The following is a 21,833-nucleotide window of genomic DNA, read 5'->3' on the forward strand; positions in this document are numbered from 1 at the left end:
AGTTTTGTCAATATCAGTGAAGTATACCCACGAAGGTATAAGTTATAAAATGGGCATCATTTGGAATAAGAGAAAATTATATTGGACGTTTCATTCTTTGGTGGGTGGAAACAATGAAGATGTGTGTTGACAGATCTAAATAAACCTATCAGATTCATAATTATCTAAGACTTTAAGCAGACAGACCTACAGTAAACACAGATTATAAACACCGTATGAAAACTGGTGTTTTGCATACAAAAAATGTAATACATATAAACGCCAAAATTAGGATGCACGGCCCGTTTCACTATATGTCAATGGTCAGTTAATTGTTAATAAAAAATGGAAAAAATGGTACACTTACGTATTAATAAAGTCTTAATTAAAGATATAGAAATGTAAGTTGGTATACACATTTTACAATGTGGGGCTACTACTATATGTTCATGTGATAAACCTAGAATATACAAACACGGCAGTAACAATTGAACATGGTACATGTATGTCGATGCAAAAATAATGCACACTTTTATTTTTTAAGGCTTTCACCAGCGTCACTTAAGTATTATTTAAATACTGTCACAGTCATTTTACTCTATGCCCATTATTTTGGTTGGCAGCATTTTGCTGTAGTTAGTTCGGGCCTTCTCCCAGCGCACCCAATTGCCCCTTTCTGAACAGCATTTCTTTCCGTGGCGACATGGTCAATTCTTTTCCGCCCAGGCAATCGCTTCCTTCCGGGCTAATCGCTTCCTTCCAGGCTAATCGAACGCGTGGTCACTGTCATTATACATTAAAATAGGTATTAATTCATTATACGTTAAAAGGAGGATAAATGAAGTGCTAAATAAAATTAATGGCATATGCAACATGAACATTATTGGCAACTAACGTAAGTTTATTTCAGAAGATTTGATAAACTGTTGTAATGTATTGGTAGGCTGAAGAAACATTACTTAAACACTACATTTAAAGGTGGGTTAACACAATGCTTATTGTTCAGGCCGGTTAGCTCATTTCATGGACCGCTCGATAGCAAGTCAAGGGTTCGAGGTAGATCCAGCTCGGCACTTCATCCCGATATTAATGGTGATTATTAAATTAAGACAAATACCCTCTGTAACTAGTTCATACTTACATACCTTGCAGTTATTATTCTTGCGGAAGCCCTTTGGTAGGCCACACGTTTTCCTGTAAAAAAGTATTTTAAAAACCTTAAAGTCATGCGTAATTTTTAAATAAAAGGGAGCAGCATTCACAAGTTGTGTTTGGTTTTGATTAATTAGATCTGCTAAGTTTCGTTCTAGTTAACATGTATCTTGTCTAAATACTTCTATAGCGTTTACTTTTACACCAGAAGGGCATTCAACGACCTCACGTTTTTCGGCTGAAATCGGGATCCCGTTGTGATCATCTCAAAAGCGGGACCCGTTTAGATCTTAAAACATTTTAAGTTCTTATTACTTGAAAAACGATTCGTACACATCTGTATTTTACCAAACACATTACGAAACATTCAAAGAATAGTCGTATATGGATTATAAATACAAATATGTCTCTATTTGTATGCAGAAGCGTTATTTCACAAGTGAAACCCAGCAAAGATCACAAATTACATGACGAATAGCTCCCGCTAAGGAATTGTGCACAGGGTAGAGTCGAGATATAAAACGAATATTACTACGAAATAAACGCTAATCACTTTCTTGCTGTATTGGCTGGAAAGTGAGCTGCATTTAATAATTAAATTAAAGTAATAAAGGGTATAAAACGGCGAAAAATACCTGTTTTGGAACGAACGCCGCCATCTTGATTTCCTTTAGATCATCACGTGATTACCCCATCTGAGTGGTCAAAGTGTCGCATTTGGGGTCGTCCAAGTCATTTGATCGCCGGTAGTTGACAGGTTCTTGTTTATACTCGATTGAAATCAAACACCGCACTAACAACAATAATATGTTTCCAATAACCGTCTTTATGGGGTATAATAACGCTGATTTACAAGCGCACGGACTCTATTAAAGAATAAATTTATTTCCCAGCATTTAAATGACAATATTCATCGTTCCTCGTAGAAGTGAAATATGGCGGGAGGCGATTTCGCCTGATACCGCATGTCGCGCGGGTTACGGGAACGGCATAAAACTTTGATCAAATTATTCTTATCGTTATCATCTTCGGCTATTAACGAATGTTTTATGCTTATGGTGTTGATTTGTTCAAAGCATCTCATGCGAAATGTATCAACATTTCACAGATATTAATTTTACAGTCGACCATTCCCCATTGTGCGAATACAAGAACCGATGGCGACTTAAGAATCCGGATCCGGATTTATATTCAAGGCATTGTCCGCCTTTTACCCAGGCATGTATACATACGATGATTTACTACACGGATTCACCGATAGTGCGCTGTTTCTTTTTGCACCGTTTCCACCGGTGTGAATCAGCCAAATAGACCAAAGACATCTAATGCGTTAGTCCACACATGGTCCACACAAGTTGATGAAGATTTTCTAAGTGAAGGGCGGGTCGTTGGTCTAACTCACTGGTGCCAGAACTCAGAGGTCATGATATTCATTGACGAAACAACATTTAATGTTTGGTCTTAATTATTGTAGCGCTAGTGACATTGTAAACGCAATGGTAAAATTTAAAAAGTTACAAACATCGTATTATTTGCAGTTTAATATATCTATGTTGCTTTAAAATATTGAGTGTACTGATTTCTCGAGCACGTCGAACAATAAATATACCACAAATACAAACAAGAAATAAGTTCGTCAGAAACACAATGCCCCCTACTGCGCCGCTTTTATTTAAAAAAAATCATTTGGCAGGTACAGATAATTTTTATAAGGGAAGTAATATTTTTTAAAGGGATATAATAAAATATATTTCTTCCCTTGTAGAAATTATCGGTACCTGCCAAATGATAAATATAAATTATCTCCCTTTAAAGCTTGTACTTCCCTTGGATTTGTTTGGACAGAAGGACGAACGGACGGACAGACAGTTCAAATACTATATGCCATCCTACCGGGGGCATAAAAATTACTTATTGAGTCGCGTTCTGGGAAAACTAGGCTCAATGCACGTGCTAAAAGTGTCATCCCAGATTAGCCTGTGCAGTCTGGGACGACTATTTCCGCCTAAACTGAATATTCGTGTAGATGAGACTTCCAATGCTAATCTTGGACGACACTTAACGCACATGAAACGCACGCGTATAAACTCATTAAGCCCATTCAATTAATGTTCACAAAACGGGAGTCGGGATTATGACAGTTGTGCTCTGATCATTGCTGTTATTGCGCAACCACCGTGTCGCTGTCCAACTTTATAATTTGTCGAGCAAAATCCCCAGTCCCGACTGAGCGTCTGCAGAGGGAACGCCATAAAGACCTTCGTAGCTTGTTTTATAATAAAACATTACGTTAATTGTCAGTTAGTAGCGTAAAATTGGCCCCAAACTATCTAATTGTCTCGTTGTGTCGTAAATGATTAGCCGTTGTCGTAAATTGACGATCACTGTCGTAAACACAATGATTATACTGGTTAATAAACTGTTGTCACCGTGTGCGCATCTTGTCTTTTCATCTAGATTACTTTGTTGTAAACTTTACACACCTCTTAACTTTTAAAAGACCGGAGTTGACATCCGATAATTTTAAAAGTACATGTGACAAATTTCCTATTCGAATGCACTCGTTCTGTATCATTACAGGGCGTGCCCAATGTACCATGCAATTTGTTTTTACACAGAAACTTGTAGCCATTGTTCTAGATTTATATGTTAAATACTTTCTTGTTTTTTTTGTTTTTTAAATGTGTTTTCTTACTCCCCTTCGATATGTAAAGCGATGCATTAACGAGCCAGAATTTTTTAGTATGATGCCCAATATAAGTTAGATGACAGCATAATTATTGGGATGTATTCGATTAATTTGTTGACGGTTGCGTTAACGATGATACTGATAATTATCCCCAATAATTTTTTTAAAGCGTGGGGATATTGTGGTTATCTCCGCCGTCTGTCTGTCTGTCTGTCTGTCTGTCTGTCTGTCTGTCTGTCTGTCTGTCTGTCTGTCTGTCTGTCTGTCTGTCTGTCTGTCTGTCTGTCTGTCTGTCTGTCTGTCTGTCTGTCTGTCTGTCTGTCTGTCTGTCTGTCTGTCTGTCTGTCTGTCTGTCTGTCTGTCTGTCTGTCTGTCTGCCTGCCTGCCTGCCTGCCTGCCTGCCTGCCTGCCTGCCTGCCTGCAAGCCTGCCTGCCTGCAAGCCTGCCTGCCTGCAAGCCTGCCTGCCTGCCTGCCTGCCTGCCTGCCTGCCTGCCTGCCTGCCTGCCTGCCTGCCTGCCTGCCCGCCCGCCCGCCCGCCCGCCCGCCCGCCCGCCCGTCCGTCCGTCCGTCCGTCTGTCTGTCTGTCTGTCTGTCTGTCTGTCCGTCCTGGCCACTATCTCCTCCCACCCCAGGAAACCCGATACCTAGTGATCAGCGTGATACCAATCGAGCTGCTTTGTCAACGTTAACGTGTACTGACATAGGGTAAGTTAATTGGAAAAATTAAAAAAAATCAAAGTCCAATTTCAAACAACTGCGTATTAACATTGATTACAAAGGTATTGGCCTACATGTAGAAAAAATCCTGACAAATTTTCTTAAAAAATGAGCGAAATGTGGCTCCCTGAAGTAGAAGATCGGGCAAAATGGGCCATTTTCAGGCATTTAGGGGAGAAAAACTGCTTTAGTTTGCAAGCCACTACAATAATTAAAGGATTTATACAAACTCACACATGTCTGCCATAACCTCTCAGCAGTGTTTTTCCAGAACTTTCCTGCACTATTTGGAATTTTGATCTGACCCCTGGGTCAAAAGTTATGGGGGTTGGGGTGGGGCCAGGTCAGAGATTTTCACTCATTTTTATGCCCCCAGTATGGTGAATTGGCCATAACTTTTGCAATATTGAAGATAGCAACTTCAAGTTCAAAGGTCAAAAAAACAAATCCAAGGGGAGTAATAAGCTTTAAAGGGAGGTAAGTTATGAACCTGCCAAATGATATAAAAAATTAAATAAATCAAAGCGGCGCAGGAGGGGGCATTGTGTTTCTGAAAAAATCAAAGGTAGGAAAAACAAATCCAAGGGAAGTAATAAGCTTAAAAGGGAGGTAAGTAATTACCCGCCAAATGATTTTTTTTTAAATAAATCAAAGCGGCGCATGAGAGGGTATTGTGTTTCTGACAAACACATCTCTTGTTATACATGTATGTTATTTTACATTAACTTCTTCATTTCTACACCGATTCACTACCAATTGATACTGAACATCTCTTATGACAATACGGTCAATCTCAAGTATGCATGGTCCCATTACCAATCCTGGGGTGCCCCCTGGGTCAAACATGCGGCGTGGGGATACGCGTCGGCCGCTGCAGCGCCATTTCTAGTTATGAACGTAACGACACGTTCATACAGATGTACAACTGCCGTTGTTGTTGTTGTTGTTGATGATGTTCATGATGATGATGATGATCTATCTATCTATCTATCTATATTGTCTAACTCCCCTTGCGGGTATTATTGATTTCAGGTTAAAAATTGATAAAAACATGTCTCCCGGAGTTCAAGGGGCAGAAGGGGAAAGCAGGGACTGCTTAAACTCTTCAAGATCATAATGAAAAATTGTAGTGGCAGTGAGGTCGTTCCACATCACCTTTGCGCTTGAGAAAAATGAAAAATTATAATATTTTGCAGTGGTATGGATCTGTCTGTATAGTAGGAGAGGGGGTGCATGTAACGAGTGAATCTGGTGGGTCGTTCGATATTATGATGTTAGGGGCACAGCAACTAAACCTTGAACAATTTTGAATACAAATATTAATTTAGTGTCATTTCGTCTGTGTTGTAGGGTCTGCCAACCAAGTTCCTGCTGCATGAAGGTGACAATGTCGTACCGGGAATAGTTATGCTTGACCCATTGGACTGCTCAACGCTGTACATTTTCAATTGTTTGTATGCATGTATTTTGTAATGTGTGAGGACTCCATACGGTCGAAGCATATTCAACCTGTGGTCTAACTATGGTCTTGTATGCGAGCTGGCGAATGTTGGAATTTCTTGTCTGTATGTTCCTGCGGAGAAAACCAAGAGATTTATAAGCGTTTTTTGTATTCTATTTATAGGAAAGGTCTTTTGAAATGTCCACACCTAAGTATTTTGAATTGTCAACAGTTTCTAATATTTGTCCATGAAGTCTGTAATTAAAAGAGAATTTTGATTTATTTCTGGTTATGTTTAAAACTTGGCATTTACTTTGGTTGAACTCCATGTCCCAAATATGTTCCCATTTCATTAGTTTATCTAGATCTTCTTGTAGAATATAGCAGTCATGCATATTGTTGATTGTTAGGTATACGGCAGTGTCATCTGCAAATAAGCGAACTTAAGAAGTAATATATTGAGGTAAATCATTTATGTAGAGAAGAAAAAGTAACGGACCAAGCACAGACCCTTGTGGTACCCCTGATGTCACTGGTACCTCGGATGATAGTTCTCCATCTAGAGCAACACGTTGAGTACGACCTATAAGGAATGATTTGATCCACGAGAGAGTATATTTATCCACACCATGTTCCTGTAATTTGAAAAGCAGTATAAGATGGTTCACTTTGTCGAACGCTTTACTGAAGTCGAGAAAAATTAGATCAGTTTGTTTTCCAGATGTCATATTTCGTGCCAGGTCATCAATGAGTTGTAAAAGTTGTGTTTCGCAGGAACTCTTTTCTCTGAACCCATACTGTAAGTCATAAAGTATGTTATATTTATTGAAATGAGCTGAAAGATTAGATGAAACTACATGTTCTAAGGATTTACATAAAATACAGCTGAGAAAGATATGTCTGTAATTTGCTTGGTCTTCTTTGTTCCCTTTCTTGTACATAGGTATTACATTTGCTGATGTCCATACTTTCGGGAGAATTCCGGAGTCCAAGGATTTCTTAAAAAGGAGTGTTATTATTGGAGAAGTTTGTGAACTTAATTCTTTTAGAACAAGAGGTTTGATGTTGTCGGGGCATGCTGACACGTCTGGTTTAAGATTGGATAGCAACTTCTGCACCCCATTGACACTGACTGTGATCTTTGGCATTGTTGGAAATTTTCTGAAAGTTGAAAATGAAATTTCATTAAGATTTCTGAAAAAAAGATAGACATGATTGAGAAAGGGTAAGGGGGAACATAGGTGTGAAAACGGATCGGAACTGATGATGATGATGAGGATGATGATCATCATCATTATCATTTACCATGCTCTAAAATATCCATTATATGCATCTTTTGACGATTTAAAACCCTGAAATTTATAGAGCGTTGCAACGCGAATCGATTGAATAACTTGGAGAGTTCTGTTGTTGTCGTTATATTTTGTGATACTACGAGGATTGCTTGTATACAGAATTAAATACTGAATGCTTAATTGAGCTCGGATGGCCGAGTGGTCTAAGCGATAGACTTTTACTCAATGGCTCTATGGGTTAGTGGTTCGAGACCAGTTGAGGGTTACTTTTTTATTTCTTTTATTATTATTTTTTTACTGGGGCTTTTTAGATCCTATGTTTACATTTATCATTATAAAGCATGTAATGACAAACTTTAAAACATGCCAAAATCTAAGAAAAGGCCCCTTTAAGTTCCACGTATTTATCTTACTAGATGTATGCACTAACTTGCATTGAATACATATTAAACGAGGACAATATTTCCCATTCAAAATTAAGTGATTGAGCTACACGAGAACCTTTCAATCCCGCGAGAACCTTGCGAGATCTCGTACAATCTCGTTTTTTCACGTTTAACTGCGCTGCAAATAATGCACACTCAATTAACATTTTATTTAATACCATGCCATTAAAATCACATTCATTTTAACCTCTTATCAATATTTAAATTTCTTTTACCTTTATAGAGCTTTAACGTTGTTGATCTTGACTTTAATTGGTTTGATCGCGATCGAAAAGATGCTCGGTTTTAAATCGTCTGAAATGCAATATTTGCCCTCTTATCACCAAATAACAAGCACAAAGAACAGTTGCAGAATCGATGGACAATTAGCATAAACGTCCGGTGCTCGGATTTCCTACAGCAGAAAATAGATGGCGTAGGGTTGCATTGTAATTGCCGACGATGTATTTTTGTGTTTGAAATACTAGCGGACGGTGCTCGTTATCGATGCAGCTAATCTTCAAATCTCCCCAACCCTTTGACCAAAGGGCATAGAACGTTGCCCTAATTCTAAATCCATTTAAGTAAAATTGTTCAGGTAATAATCAAAGTTGATTTAAACGTTTCGAAGTTCACACGGGAAACTAGCCTTTTTTATAAAGCGTAAAACAGTTTTCACACAGTTTATCAATTTATTTTTAAAAAAGCACGAAGATTTTCGCTCATGAAAGGGCATATTGAGTTGAGCCATGACGGCGCTTTATATTTTGTGTAAGTCTGTTTGTTAAAAATAAGTTTTATATAAGTATGATTGTCTTTGATACTGGGCTTGATCTCATCGACCGAGCTACGAAAGTATTTGTCCGTTAGGATAACCTAGAGTAAAACGGAAGTTGTATATTATGAATACGTCATGATTTCGTTCATGGGAACCAAAAGGCGTCCTTTACGTTGTTTACTTCTTGTGAACTTCTTGTGTTCTTTGTCTATTCTCTTTGTCCGTGCTATGGCCTTGACGTCTTCGGCCGTGTGCATGGTTTGTGCTCTCTTAGAACATAAGCGATGCAGGGACATGGTCGGGCAGTATTGGCGGTCTCAGATTACCGACGGGGATATCACATTAAGATTTAATGCTAAATATGCGCAAATCAACGCGCGACAGAATTCATTATCTCGCCGAAAACGCATAATTGCGCTATGTTCGAGTGTCGTACTGGATTTCAGCATTTGCACTGTATCGTTCGAATATTGTCACTCCTCTCTTCCAAGTGACCTTTGTTTGAAGTTGAAGACAACTGAACGTATAGGTCGAGGTCTGCAATATTGATATATTTCCTGAAAGAAACTGTGTACAAAATGTACTCGAGGACAAGTTCTTATTCTTTTTTTATCTTTTGAAAGTTTATTTCCTATGAGCGATACTACCTTGGTCAATATCAGAACGGCAACATGGCATTCAATGTGAAAAGAAAAAGCAGAGCAACATAGCCTCGTTCTGAGCAAAACTGGGCTCAATGCATGTGCTTAAAGTGTGGTTCCAGATTAGCTTGTAAAAGCTCATATGAGACTTCCAAACACGTCTTATCATAAAATAACACCATAATGCAATGGTGAGTCTTCTCGAAGTTCGTCTAACTGCGGTTACAAGACCTACTGGTATTCACGCCAGCACAACTATTGCTAAAAATTAAAATAACAAATATTATCAATTTAAAAACGTAATTGTGTATCGGACAATTACACCAATTCATGTCGCTCATCGGTTTTATTATATGTTACGAACATCACTTCCGAAAATTGAAACGCTTAACCATTACTCAATTTAATTAACTGTTATTTTATCCCTGTATTTTACTGCATCAGTCGTTCAAACGTTTCGTTCCTTTTCATTGACTTCCACTGAGCATTTGACAGGTTACATAGCTGCTTGTTCGAGGAGTGAAGTCACTCTTGTCAGTTGCTTCCTGAATTTTATTTCTTTAATAAAGACAGATTGATATCTTGCTTCAAGAAAGTCGATGGACCGATAGAACCCTGCGCAATTCTTATCTTCAATGGTGTTCGTATAGGAAGGACGATTTACCCAAAGTAAATGCAATAAGCTTGGCAGTGCGGTGTTCATTACTAAACACATGTACATTAGACAATTAGTTTAAGTCTACGGAAAATTCCCAACAGATAGCGGAAAAGTAAACAGATGGTAGAAGAAAGACAAAAAAATACAAGCATGTAGGACTGTAGGTCCTGACTATGCTAGCATATGACTGAAAATAATTTTAAAAATTTCATTCGAAATTTTAATTTCTATAAGCGATTAATATTTGAGGTAAGTGAAATCGCTGTTGATCTGTGCTGCCACATGAAGGAAGGGTATTTATCTAGCTTAAACGTTGTCTCATGGATACAAAGCTACGAGAAATACATGAAAAAGATCATAGCCTACCAGTGTATGTTATATGCATCGAACATTTTTAACGTCCTTACAACAAGTCTGCAAGGCGATGGCGACATCAAAGCGGTTGGAAATTGTTCATGTTTGGTCCAGGTGTCCGGAAGACGTCAGGACCACTTATGGCGGACCCATTTATGGTCCTTGATCTTAGAAATACTCTCAAATCTAATTTGGCACTAATTTAATACCGAAACTATCCTTTAATTGTGTAAAGAGTTATCGCGTCGTATTATCCAGTATCAAATTCACAAAATCGTTCGCACGTCGATTTTCTACGGCGAGCTCATATCACAAAAGGGAGTGCGCCAAGTGGTTACAACAGCGCAACAAACGCTCGACCCTGCTGGTCGGAGAATTGCCCATTTCCGTGTTTTCTTTTACATCTTCGGGCGTATTTAAGACCTAAACAATAACGGCATTCACGTAAACGTCATGACCAGTCTTTTCAAATCCCATGATTGATTTAGCAATAGCACTTTGAGACAAATGCAAGCGGGCGCGTCCGATTTTCTCGTGACCACTTACGGTATTAAATGCTGCCTTTAAATTCTTTAACTAAAGTATTCGATTTGTTTTGAAAACCGCGTATTTGACTTGATATTTAAAAACGCCGTATTCATTAAATAATGCCGGGGCTTACCCTAACAATTACAAACCTCAACATAAAGACTGCTCTGAAAAGCGTAATTAAATGCTTTTTAAACATATTTGTCATAAGTGTGTGGACATTGTTGTGCTTTTTAAGGTTTAGACAACTTAATCCTTCCTTGTTATTTCTGATTGTAAGAAACGCTGAGAGCCAATAAAGAAAACATTGATCAGAATTAGTGGTTTCATGATTTCTATTGTTCCGGGGATTTTTTTTAGCAAACAAATATAGTTCTGGGATCATATCTTTGAATTTGTTACAATGCGTGAACGTGCGTTATTACCAATGTTTATAACATGAATATATTTAATATCAATATTTCATTACATTTAGCGCGCATCTACTTTGATTTTCCATGCTTTGATATTACGCGCGCTTTAGTCTTTGGAGCTACACGGTGTAGATGCATATCGGTGGCCTTTCTGTCAAAATGCTGCCTCTCTGTTCATTCTTCGCTGCCTCTCTGTCATAAACAAGAAAAATGGATGATCGTAATTCACAAAACAGGTAAAAAAAATCTCAAATTAAAACCCGTAAACACATGTGTGCATAAAAACAGGTGGTCCATGAGTTGAAGCATATATCCAGCTACTGGTTTACAGTATTCCGCAGGTCCGAACACTTATCACAAACTCTATTGAAGATGGAATGATGACGAGGGTAGTGGAACAATCGTGCATACATGCCACTTTGATGACTTTTTAACATAGCTTTTCCGTAATATGTCAAATATCTAGTGTCATTGATATCATCTTTATGATAAAATCTTTACGTTCAATGTTACGTTTATAGTAATTTTCATCAATTTTACTTAAAAAATGCATACGTTCGCTTTCGTTGTATATTGTTTATACAATACTATAATCTAATTCATAGTGCGGCTCTATGATAATGCAAACATTATATTTTGTAGGAAGTGAAACTTTAAAAACTGATATCGTTTTATCCCTTATCGAGGACGGAAAATATGTGTTCAGTTTCGTCTGACTTAGTTTCCCACGCAACGGAGACGTTTTTAATGCATGCACCTGCGTGACCACATTCCATTAATTATCATAAAATATCATTATAGATCTGTTAGCGAAAAAATGTGCGTTTAACAAACGATGTTGAAAATTGCTCTATAAATATGGATTATGGTGAGCGAAATAAGTAAATATTGATTTAGAACTAAATCTTAAAACGAAACCATACAACATTTATGCGTTCCCATATGTTTATGGACGATTTAACTCAAAGAACGCTTTTGCCCATGATAAACGTGCACGGATCTAATTTTCGTTTCGTATGTTGGAAATGGATATAGTTGTAGTTACGCACAATATTGTTATTATTGTTGCTATTGTTGTTGCTGCCGCTGCTCATGGTGGTGATATGTGGAGAAGAAGGAGCATTATAACTGTTGATGATGGCGATAATTATAAGGAAGAGGGTACTGATGATCATGTTCATAATGATATGGGAGAAGGTATTGATGACAATGTTGATAATGATAAGGGAGAGGGGACTGATTATCATGTTGATAGTGATAAGGGAAAGGGCACTGATGACCATGTTGATAATGACGTTCAGAAGAAAGAAAAGCATTTTAACTAAGTTGATGATTACGATAATGACAAGGAAGAGGGTACTGATAAACATTGTGATAATGACGTTAATGAGAAGGAGGAACATTATAACTACGTTGATGATGGTGATAATGATAAGGGAGAGGGTATTGATGATCATGTTGATAATGATAAGGGAGGTAATAATTATGATCATGTTGATAATGATAAGGGAGAGGGTATTGATGATCATGTTGATAATGATATGAGAGAGGGCACTGATGATCATGTTGATAATGATAAGGGAGAGGGTACTGATGATAATGTTGATAATGATAAGGAAGATGGTATCGATGATCATGTGGATAATGATAAGGAAGTGGGTACAGATGATCATGTTGTAAATGATTATGGATGGGGCTCTAATGATTATGTTGATAATGATCAGGGAAAGGGCGCGGTTGATCATGTTCATTATGATAAGAAAGAGAGTACTGATGATTATGTGGATAATGATAAGGGAGAGGGTACTAATGATCATGTTGATAATTGTTAGGGAGAGGGTACTGATGATCATTTTTATAATGATAATGAAGAAGGTACTGATGATTATGTTGATAATGATAAGGGAGAGGGCACTGATGATCATGTTGAAAATGATAGAATACTGATGATAATGTTGATAATGATAAGGGGATACTGATGATAAGGTTGATAATGATAAGGAGGACGGTACTGATGATTATGTTGATAATGATAAGGGATAGGGAACTGATGATGATGATGATAATGATAAAGGAGAGGGAACTGATGATCAAGTTGATAATGATAATGGAGAGGGCACTGTTGATAATGTTAATATGATGGTACTGATGATTATATTGATAATGATAAGGGAGATGGTACTGATGATTATGTTGGTAATGATAAGGGATGGGGAACTGATGATCATGTTGATAATGTTAAGGGAGAGGGTAGTGATGATCATGTTGATAATGATAAGGAATAGGACACTGATGATCATGTTGATAATGATAAAGAAGAGGGTACTGATGATCATGTTGATAATGATAAGGGAGAGGGTACAGATGATTATGTTGATAATGATAAGGTAGATGACACTGATAATAATATTGATTATGATATGGGAGAGGGTACTGATGATCATGTTAATAACGATAAGGGAGAGGGTACCGATGATCATGTTGATAATGATAGGTGGGGTACTGATGATTATGTTGATAATGATAAGGGAAAGGGTGCCGATGATCATGGTGACAATGATAAGGGAGCGGGTACTGATTTTCATGTTGATAATGGTACGGGAGAGGATACTGATGACCATGTTGATAATGATACGGGAGAGGGAACTGATGATCATGTTAATAATGATAAGGGAGAGGGTGCCGATGATCATGTTGATAATGATTAGGAAGAGAGTACTGATGATCATGTTAATAATGATAAGGGAGAGGGCACTGATGATCATGTTGATAATGATAAGGGAGAGAGTTCTGATGATCATGTTGATAATGATAAGGGACAGGGTACTGATGATCATGTTGATAATGATAAGGGAGAGGGTACTGATGATCATGTTGATATTGAAAAGGGACAGGGTACTGATGATCATGTTTATAATGAAAAGGAAGAGGGTACTGATGATCATGTTGATAATAAAAAGGGATAGGGCATTGATGATCATGTTGATAATGACTTTAATGCTCAAACGAACTAAAAAGCAACATCCGTCGTCTTCACAACGTTTCTTTCAATTTACAAGTCATCTATCAAAACTCATTTAAGTCTACGTTGTGTTTTACTGTTTGTAAAGTGTGTCCGCGCATGAGGCTGCAGCATGGGACCAACAGAAGTGTGTCCCGGCACACATGCCCAATAATCTTAATGAGAAGTTTGAAGATTTGAATCATAGCTGCAAGTTCTATATATTAATTATTTGCTTGTAGTAACAACTATCAATAATGGTTATGTGGTCGTGTGCATACTCATCATTTCAGTTAATGAAGTATTATAATTATGCCCAATACCGCAGCAAAGGCATTACTACTTACTGAATATTGCTCTTAAAACGGCGAGGAACGATTATAACGTTGATAATGCATAGACGGATAACAATCTAGGGAAAATGACACACATCTGAAGTCGTCGAAATAAGAGTGTGTGTAAGTTTTTTGTTTGATTGTTTTTTTCAAATTAAAAGTACTTTTCTTACGCCAGTCGACAATCTATCCATGAGCGAAATCCCATGTATTTCTTGCAAATGTGTTCATACGACACATGGATATACAAGTATTTCTACAACGAATACGAATAAACGTGTATGTATCGACCAAGAAAATTAAAACAAGAAATATATTTAAAAAGATATTCGGCTTTAATTGCACCCAAGTGAGTTGAAAATATCCAATTTAATTATAAGTTCACGCAGTTTAATTACGAACTAAAAGATGCTTAACACACGATTTACATTTATTCTCTTTTATCCGTCGTAAATGAAAAATTTAATCAACTAATAAAGTTTATTGCACACACTCTTTTTAATGGTTTAAAGGATTTATTATTCTACATCTCGCGATGTTTTCAGAAAAAATATTGGATTATACATTTTATGTATACGGATCTTGTGTCTATTTAGTAAATATAGAAAATATTCGTCACGCGCTCGTGCAATTAAAATTCAACGTCGCACATGTGTGATAAGATAAGTAAACGATTTTCCCTTCATCAGGACACTATAGTTTTTCGGTAGTTTATTTTTTACTCATACTGCAAATAAGTGGCAATTGTCGATTGGTTTTCATCCATGTATTTCCCTAGAATTCGTGTACTTTAAATCTTGAGAGCAATACTTTGTTATCATCATAATGCGTGTATCAAAGTCCCTTTTTTATTTCCCGTTATCGATTTACCTTCCAAGTACTCACCCTGGAATTATGCGAAATATAATTGGGCCATGCTCTGTGATAATGCATATGGGATTAAATACCTGTGCGTAAATTGTCGTCCCAGATTAGCCTCTGCAGTCCGCACAGACTAATCAGGGACGACACTTTCCATCATACGCTGCGGACTGCACAGGCTAATCTGGGACGACACTTTACGCATATGCATAAAATCCTTTTTTCACAAAGCAATTAATTCAAAATGTGTGTATGGGTGAATATTTAATTAGGTTCCATTTACTGTCCATATTCAACAATTATCTAAATGGTAGACATTAACAGAGATAAGTTTCATAATTACAATGTTAAATAATATGTAAACAATATTAGATAAGATTTCTTAGCAGATCACACGCTTAAAGCAGTTTTATGCTTTGTCGAAGCAACTAACCCCCATGTATTTTAGTAACGGTGTGTTGTCCGAATTCTTAAAGGGTAATTTTCTTGATTGTTTTATAAAAGAATGTCAAACGAAAATATAAAAAAAACACAACCATATTGAGCTAAATATTATATTTAAACTTAACTTAATAAAAGTTACGTTTAGTAGCTTTATATGCAGAATATTTATAAATGGTCAGTTATGGCTCTGTCCGTAATTTTTCAAGTCGACAACGTTACGAGGAAAATTTCATCTACCGCACGGGAATGATACGGGGATACAACTTTTTCCGAAAAGTAAACATTCTTTCAACCTTTTACGTCATAATTAAGCAATGAACAGAGCGCGAAAAATGTGAAAATCATCAAAAAGTAAGTAAAATAGTGAACGTACATTTATTCAGTGTCAACACCGTTCTTACATTTTCTTTGCTATTTCCACTTCCTGTTCTTTCATGATTTTCAAATATTATGTATTCTTAGATGCCACAAAATAATGTGTGCGTAATGTGTTTTTGAGACAAGTAGCATGCTGTTTGTGGATGATCAAATGCCTGAATGTCATCACCGTTACAGTCCACACCGTTACGCTGAATGAGTAACGGTGATGACAACATCGTAACGGTGTGCACAAATATATATACACATTATGGTTTGAATAAACTTCGTTTTCATATCGCCGATTGTTTTTCAAACAACATCGCAAATTTTACATGGAATTTATCAGACAAAAATGGAGAATTTATACAATTGGAATCAGTTCTGTCAGAATTCCCGAATGTCATCACCGTTACGTTCCACACCGTTACGCTGAATGAGAAACGGTGTTGACAACGTCGTAACGGTGTGGAGAAATTTATACAAACAATATTATTCGAATAAAGTTCGTATTCATATCGCCGATTGTCTTTCGAACAACATCACATATTTTACATGGAACTTATCTGACATACTTTCTAGTAAAAAAAACGATGCGAATAAACAAGAATATGAAAGTATAAGATAATCTGTCCACACCGTTACAAATGTGACAACACCGTTACGCCGCATAAAAAAGAAAACTTTTATATACATTAAGATTCAACAAAAACTGCAAACGTGTTTTAACATCATAAAGTCTTCAAGAAGGTGTCCAATGAAAGAAGAATTTAGTATATAAACATGTACCCAAACATTTTATAGAAATTCTTAAAATTGTAAAACGTAATTAAAATGTGTATTTACACCGTTACGCACTTAATGTTCTGATAAAGTAACTGGCGATTTGGAATTGATGTAATAGCCACTCATGATCACTTTATACAATGAAACAACGCAAAAAAAATAATTTAAATAAAGTTGAAATAAAATAATATTATCAAACAAGTATTTATGTCCTCAAACAAGTATTTATCTCTGTAACGGGGTTCTCTTCACAACTTTTGACGTGCGTCAAATAAGCCTTCATAATCGCGATCTGGGTCACATTAGGTCGTGCCCAGCTTAGGTTGACGTCCGTCTGACATGTACCTAACTGATAAACGGTCTGTCGACATTGCTTTACTAATTGTGTTTTTGAATATTTTTTATTAAGAATGGAACCTAATCAAATATTCACCCGTCTATGTGTCATGTGAACATGCGTACTTATGAACATGCATACTTCATTCCATACACTGATCGGCGTTACATTCTATAACGCTGCAATCATTCATGTCCAAAAGAACGCAATGATGTAGTAAATTTTCTTTCAAATCAACCAATGAAAAATTCGGATTTATTCATTCGGGTCTACTGGCGGAACTTTCTCCAGTATTGCATAAGCTGTTGATAAACGTCATTTAAGGTGGAACGCTGGGTAGACAGCTATACCGCATAAAAGTTGTCGTTATGATGTTCAATATAAACAGACGAAGTCTAAATCAGAGCACAAGTAACCGTATGAAAGTGTTCTTTATCATTTAAATTCGTGTTATATTTTACCTGATATAGGGAATGAAACGTAGATCGAATCGTACCCAATAAAATAAAAACAGAGTCAAGTATTAGGGAAAACAAGAGTTAATTGTTGCTTATCGCATAATTTAAAAGAACGACAACTCGTACAGATAACCGTTAGTATTAAACAACTTATCAAATATACTATCTTAATACCTTGATATTGTTACTCCGGTGTGGTCTAGTGGTTAGGATTCCTGGTTTTCACCCAGGCGGCCCGGGTTCGATTCCCGGCACCGGAAAAATCTTTTTCGGTGCAATTTATTTAGAACACTAGTGTATTCCCATTTTCTTTCATTCTTTTTTATTTTCAATGTTATATTAACACGTACCGTACATCAAAATATCTTCTCTATCAAAACGATATTTTCTACTATATTACGAATCCTATAAAAGGCAACAATAATAATTTAAATGTAAACATGTCTTGTAAAACCTAAGCAATGTTACAAGCTTTAAAATAATGCAACAATGTTCGGTACTTATTTGCTAATATATGACTGAAAACAATCGATATGAACTAGTTTTTCATGGCAAATTTCCATCTGCGATTTTTTTTTGAAAAAGAGAAATTGATTTCGTTTTCAATTGTGAAAAAATTGTTGTGCTTTTTAAACTTTTCGGCAAACTTACACTTATTTGTTATAAGTGATTCAAAGAAACAATAAGAATGAATTAAGAAACTATTTATCAGTCTTAGTGGTTTCCAATCTGAACGCTTTGGACAGTGGGCTACACCACACCGTTATGGCGTAATTGTCCGAGGGTTCTCGATTGAGTGGCTTTGATTGTGACTGAGAGTGTGCTATGGCCGGAAGTTCGGTCTTTTGCAATATACGGCTTGAGGTGTCGTTGGTCGGCATCGTTCATTGAGAGGCGTGACGTAATCAGCCATCATTCTTACTCAGGAAGAGTTATATGTTGCATTAAGTTAGTAAGTAATATTCAGCTTTGCATATATATCAACAACAAACATCTAAAAATATACCGGTAATATATCGTCCCATTGGTGCAAAAATGTACCATGTGCCTTCTACTTTCAATGTCACATGGTACCTTTTTGCACCAAGCGGGCGATATATGTGTACATCAAAACAAAAGAGAACTGCTCTGCACTATTTTGATACAAATGTATTTCAGTAATTCATGCCTCGTTGTTATACAAAGACAGTGATATAATGATTATTGTGAATTTTTTTATCAACGGTTTTTCCCATGACGACGATGATTTTAACATTGACAATGGCAATTTCAATCTTTCAGATGTTCATAATTTACATTGAGTCTCACTGAGTATTCATGAATGAAATAAGTTGTTGTGTAAGGTCCAAATTTAACACTAATAGCTTTTATCAATTATCGCGGATGGAAAAAAAGAGTGTTTGGTTCCGTTTGACTTACTTTCCCACAAAACGGTGACTTTTAAATTCGTGCACCTGCATGACCGCATTCCATAAGTCATCATATAATAGTAGTAAAGATCTTTAAGCGAAATGTGAATTTAACGAAAAGTGTTGGAAATTGAGCTATAAATTAAATATAGATTATAATGTATGAAATAACTAAATACTGGTTTAGAACAAACTATTAAGAAACCATTGCACGCGCTTTATATACTTGTGAATGATTAAACTCAACGAACTAGTTTGTCCATGGTAAACTTGTACCGATGTGATTTTCGCTTCGGATGTTTGATATGATGTTGGGTAAAGTTGCACACAGTATTGTTAGTATGTTGCTATTGCTGTTGCTGTTGCTGCTCGTGACGGTGATGATGATACGAGAGATGATACTGATGTACATGATACGGATGATCATGCTGATAATCACATCAAGGCCCGTGTGAAATAATAACAACATCGATCGTCTTCACAACTATAATATTATACAGCAAAATAAAGTATTGGAAATAAATTCATTTCTTAGTAACGATGATGTCAATCGTATGTACAATTAAACATTCCAGGCACGTTATGGTTATATATCACCCCAGCGCGCCGCATAATGGCGCCAGCGTTTCTGTCAGGGCGATTGTCGACACACGCATTTGGGAGGCTAGTTGGTGGCCAGAGAGCCTTTACTGACAATCTTACGAGTAAACTATGACATTCTTTCATTTACTTAGTATTTTCTTGGCAATAATGAGCGCATGATGTATTCTTTTTTGTAAGTAATTAATCATTATGACTTATCTAAGTAATAACATAAAAAACTTGCGGCAGGTAAATGGATGTGTATTCCAAGAAAATCTTACTAGTAAAACGGATTTATGTTGCGAAAATGTCAGTTTTATTGTAAACAATTCGAAGCTTTGCAATAAATGACATGCTGTTGTATACGTTTTTCTGTAAAAAAAATAAGGGACATGATTTATTTTAGTGATCAAAAGGAGTACTATAATTATTTTATAAGAAAGCTAACCTCGGTCATATGAAAAAAACATCAACCCGGACTCAAAAAATACAATAAACTTTATTGACAGATATTTTTTGCAACAGGTTTGCCCTCAGTTTGGCTATACGCTGTATTTGATATGATTGGTACAATATAAATCCATTGATATAATTTGGCAAATGGACTATATAGCAATAGATTTTCTGTAATAGTATAGTTGTCTCACAAACTTCGTACGCTGTTTGCATGTACGTTCCAATACTGATCATTATCATTAATCACGTATAAGTGTGTCTCGTTCTGGGAAAACTGTGCATAATGCATGTGCGTAAAGTATCGTCCCAGATTAGCCTGTGCAGTTGGCACAGGCTAATCAGGGACGGCACTTTACGCTTTAATGGTATTTTTCATTTAAATGAAGTTTCTTAATACCGAAAATCTAGTTTAAGCGGAAAGTGTCGTCCCTGATTAGCCTGTGCGGACTGCACAGACTAATCTGGGACGACACTTTACGCACATGCATTTTGCCCAATTATCACAGAACAAGACACCATTACGAAACATGATAGACAGCGACCGCTGTATACACGTGACTCAATAAAAAACAAATTCAGAACATGTTGTGTAAAAAAACGCGGCACGCCTTTCAAAAAATATCTGCATATTTCCATTTAATTTGAAATAAATTAATGGTCAGGACGTGTTGTGAAAAAAACATAGTAAGCCTTTAAAATATTATCTGCATATCTCCATTTAAAACGGTTAAATGTATACACATGTAATAAATTAATGGTCAGCACATGATGTGAAAAAAACTACAACATGGTAAGCCTTTCAAATATTATCTGCATACTTTACAGTTAAAAACAGAAAACCCTATACACATTTAATAAATTGATGAAAGGTTGCTAAAATCTGTCAACGGAACAACACTCGGTTAACACATTATTTTATACATAAAACATTATTTTATTAGTAAACAATGATTTCATTGTTTCGAAAAGTTCATAACCAAAAGGCGCGTTGATGATAATACAAAATGCACGTGCGCCACTGAGTTTCACACGACTTGGTGACTGCCTTATCTCGCTAGATTTGGCACGCGGGCCACGCATAAGTCGCGCGGGAGGTCAGATGTTATTTCGTATCGAATCACACACTCCACGCGCCTATCAGCCGTGGGAATTTATGTTTTAAAGCAGACGATAAAACAAAACAATATGGCGCGAGTGGTTCGTTTTGATAAACTAGACACAGATGTTTCGCCGACGTCGTGCGAAAACTATCTCTAGCGGTTTTAGGGGTAAAGTACGGACACTTGACACTGAAGAACGTTCTCCACAGGCTAAATTGCGACTTGTTGTTTTTGAAATTGGTGTTTAAGTATGTTCGTATCTACGCCTGATTCGCATGTTCGCTCAGTGTAAGCACATAAATTGCGGTTATTCACGCTGAAATACAGGTGTTCATGCGACTTTAATTTTGGTCCATTTTAAGCTCTCTACGTACAAATGCATTAGATTGGTTAACGATTAAAATCTTACAAGTATGTTTGATATTTTTAATAATTGGATATCGCCCAGTTAGCATAAACGACGTCTTCAAGCTCATCCTCATGGTTCACGTTGTCTCATGGTAAGGCATACATGACACGGTGTACATTGTCAGATTCACGCAAATTCGCACGATACACCACGTAATATGCAACTATTGTATGACCATGTTGTTGTTAACAATGAAAACATTCGGGTTTATCTTTTTCTCTCCACAC

The 21,833-nt window shown here is 36.6% G+C and overlaps 1 protein-coding gene, 1 long non-coding RNA gene and 1 other non-coding gene across 3 annotated transcripts; 2 read left to right on the forward strand and 1 right to left on the reverse strand.

The window, feature by feature from the left end:
* Nucleotides 1-566: 566 nt before the first annotated feature.
* On the reverse strand, nt 567-1,824 carry LOC127881446 (uncharacterized). Its single transcript, XR_008050046.1, has 3 exons — nt 1,767-1,824; nt 1,125-1,173; nt 567-762 (listed from the first exon to the last, which is right to left on the reverse strand). It is a non-coding gene; the product is annotated as an uncharacterized LOC127881446 (long non-coding RNA).
* A 10,105-nt stretch (nt 1,825-11,929) lies between these two features.
* Nucleotides 11,930-13,779, forward strand: LOC127831601 (protein PFC0760c-like). Its single transcript, XM_052356579.1, has 3 exons — nt 11,930-11,939; nt 12,398-12,874; nt 13,388-13,779. The coding sequence occupies exons 1-3, from the start codon at nt 11,930-11,932 to the stop codon at nt 13,777-13,779; spliced, it is 879 nt and encodes a 292-aa protein (XP_052212539.1).
* A 4,059-nt stretch (nt 13,780-17,838) lies between these two features.
* On the forward strand, nt 17,839-17,910 carry Trnae-uuc (transfer RNA glutamic acid (anticodon UUC)). Its single transcript has one exon. It is a non-coding gene; the product is annotated as a tRNA-Glu (tRNA).
* The last annotated feature ends 3,923 nt before the right edge of the window (nt 17,911-21,833 follow it).

The sequence above is a fragment of the Dreissena polymorpha genome, chromosome 5 (assembly GCF_020536995.1).
Source record: "Dreissena polymorpha isolate Duluth1 chromosome 5, UMN_Dpol_1.0, whole genome shotgun sequence".
NCBI lineage: Eukaryota > Metazoa > Mollusca > Bivalvia > Myida > Dreissenidae > Dreissena > Dreissena polymorpha.

What these genes read in the sequence shown, in the direction of transcription:
- LOC127831601 (XM_052356579.1), top strand. An exon ending in GGATAATGATAAGGGAGAGG is followed by an intron (nt 12,875 to 13,387) that starts GTACTAATGATC and finishes ATAATGATAAAG; the next exon opens with AAGAGGGTACTGATGATCAT.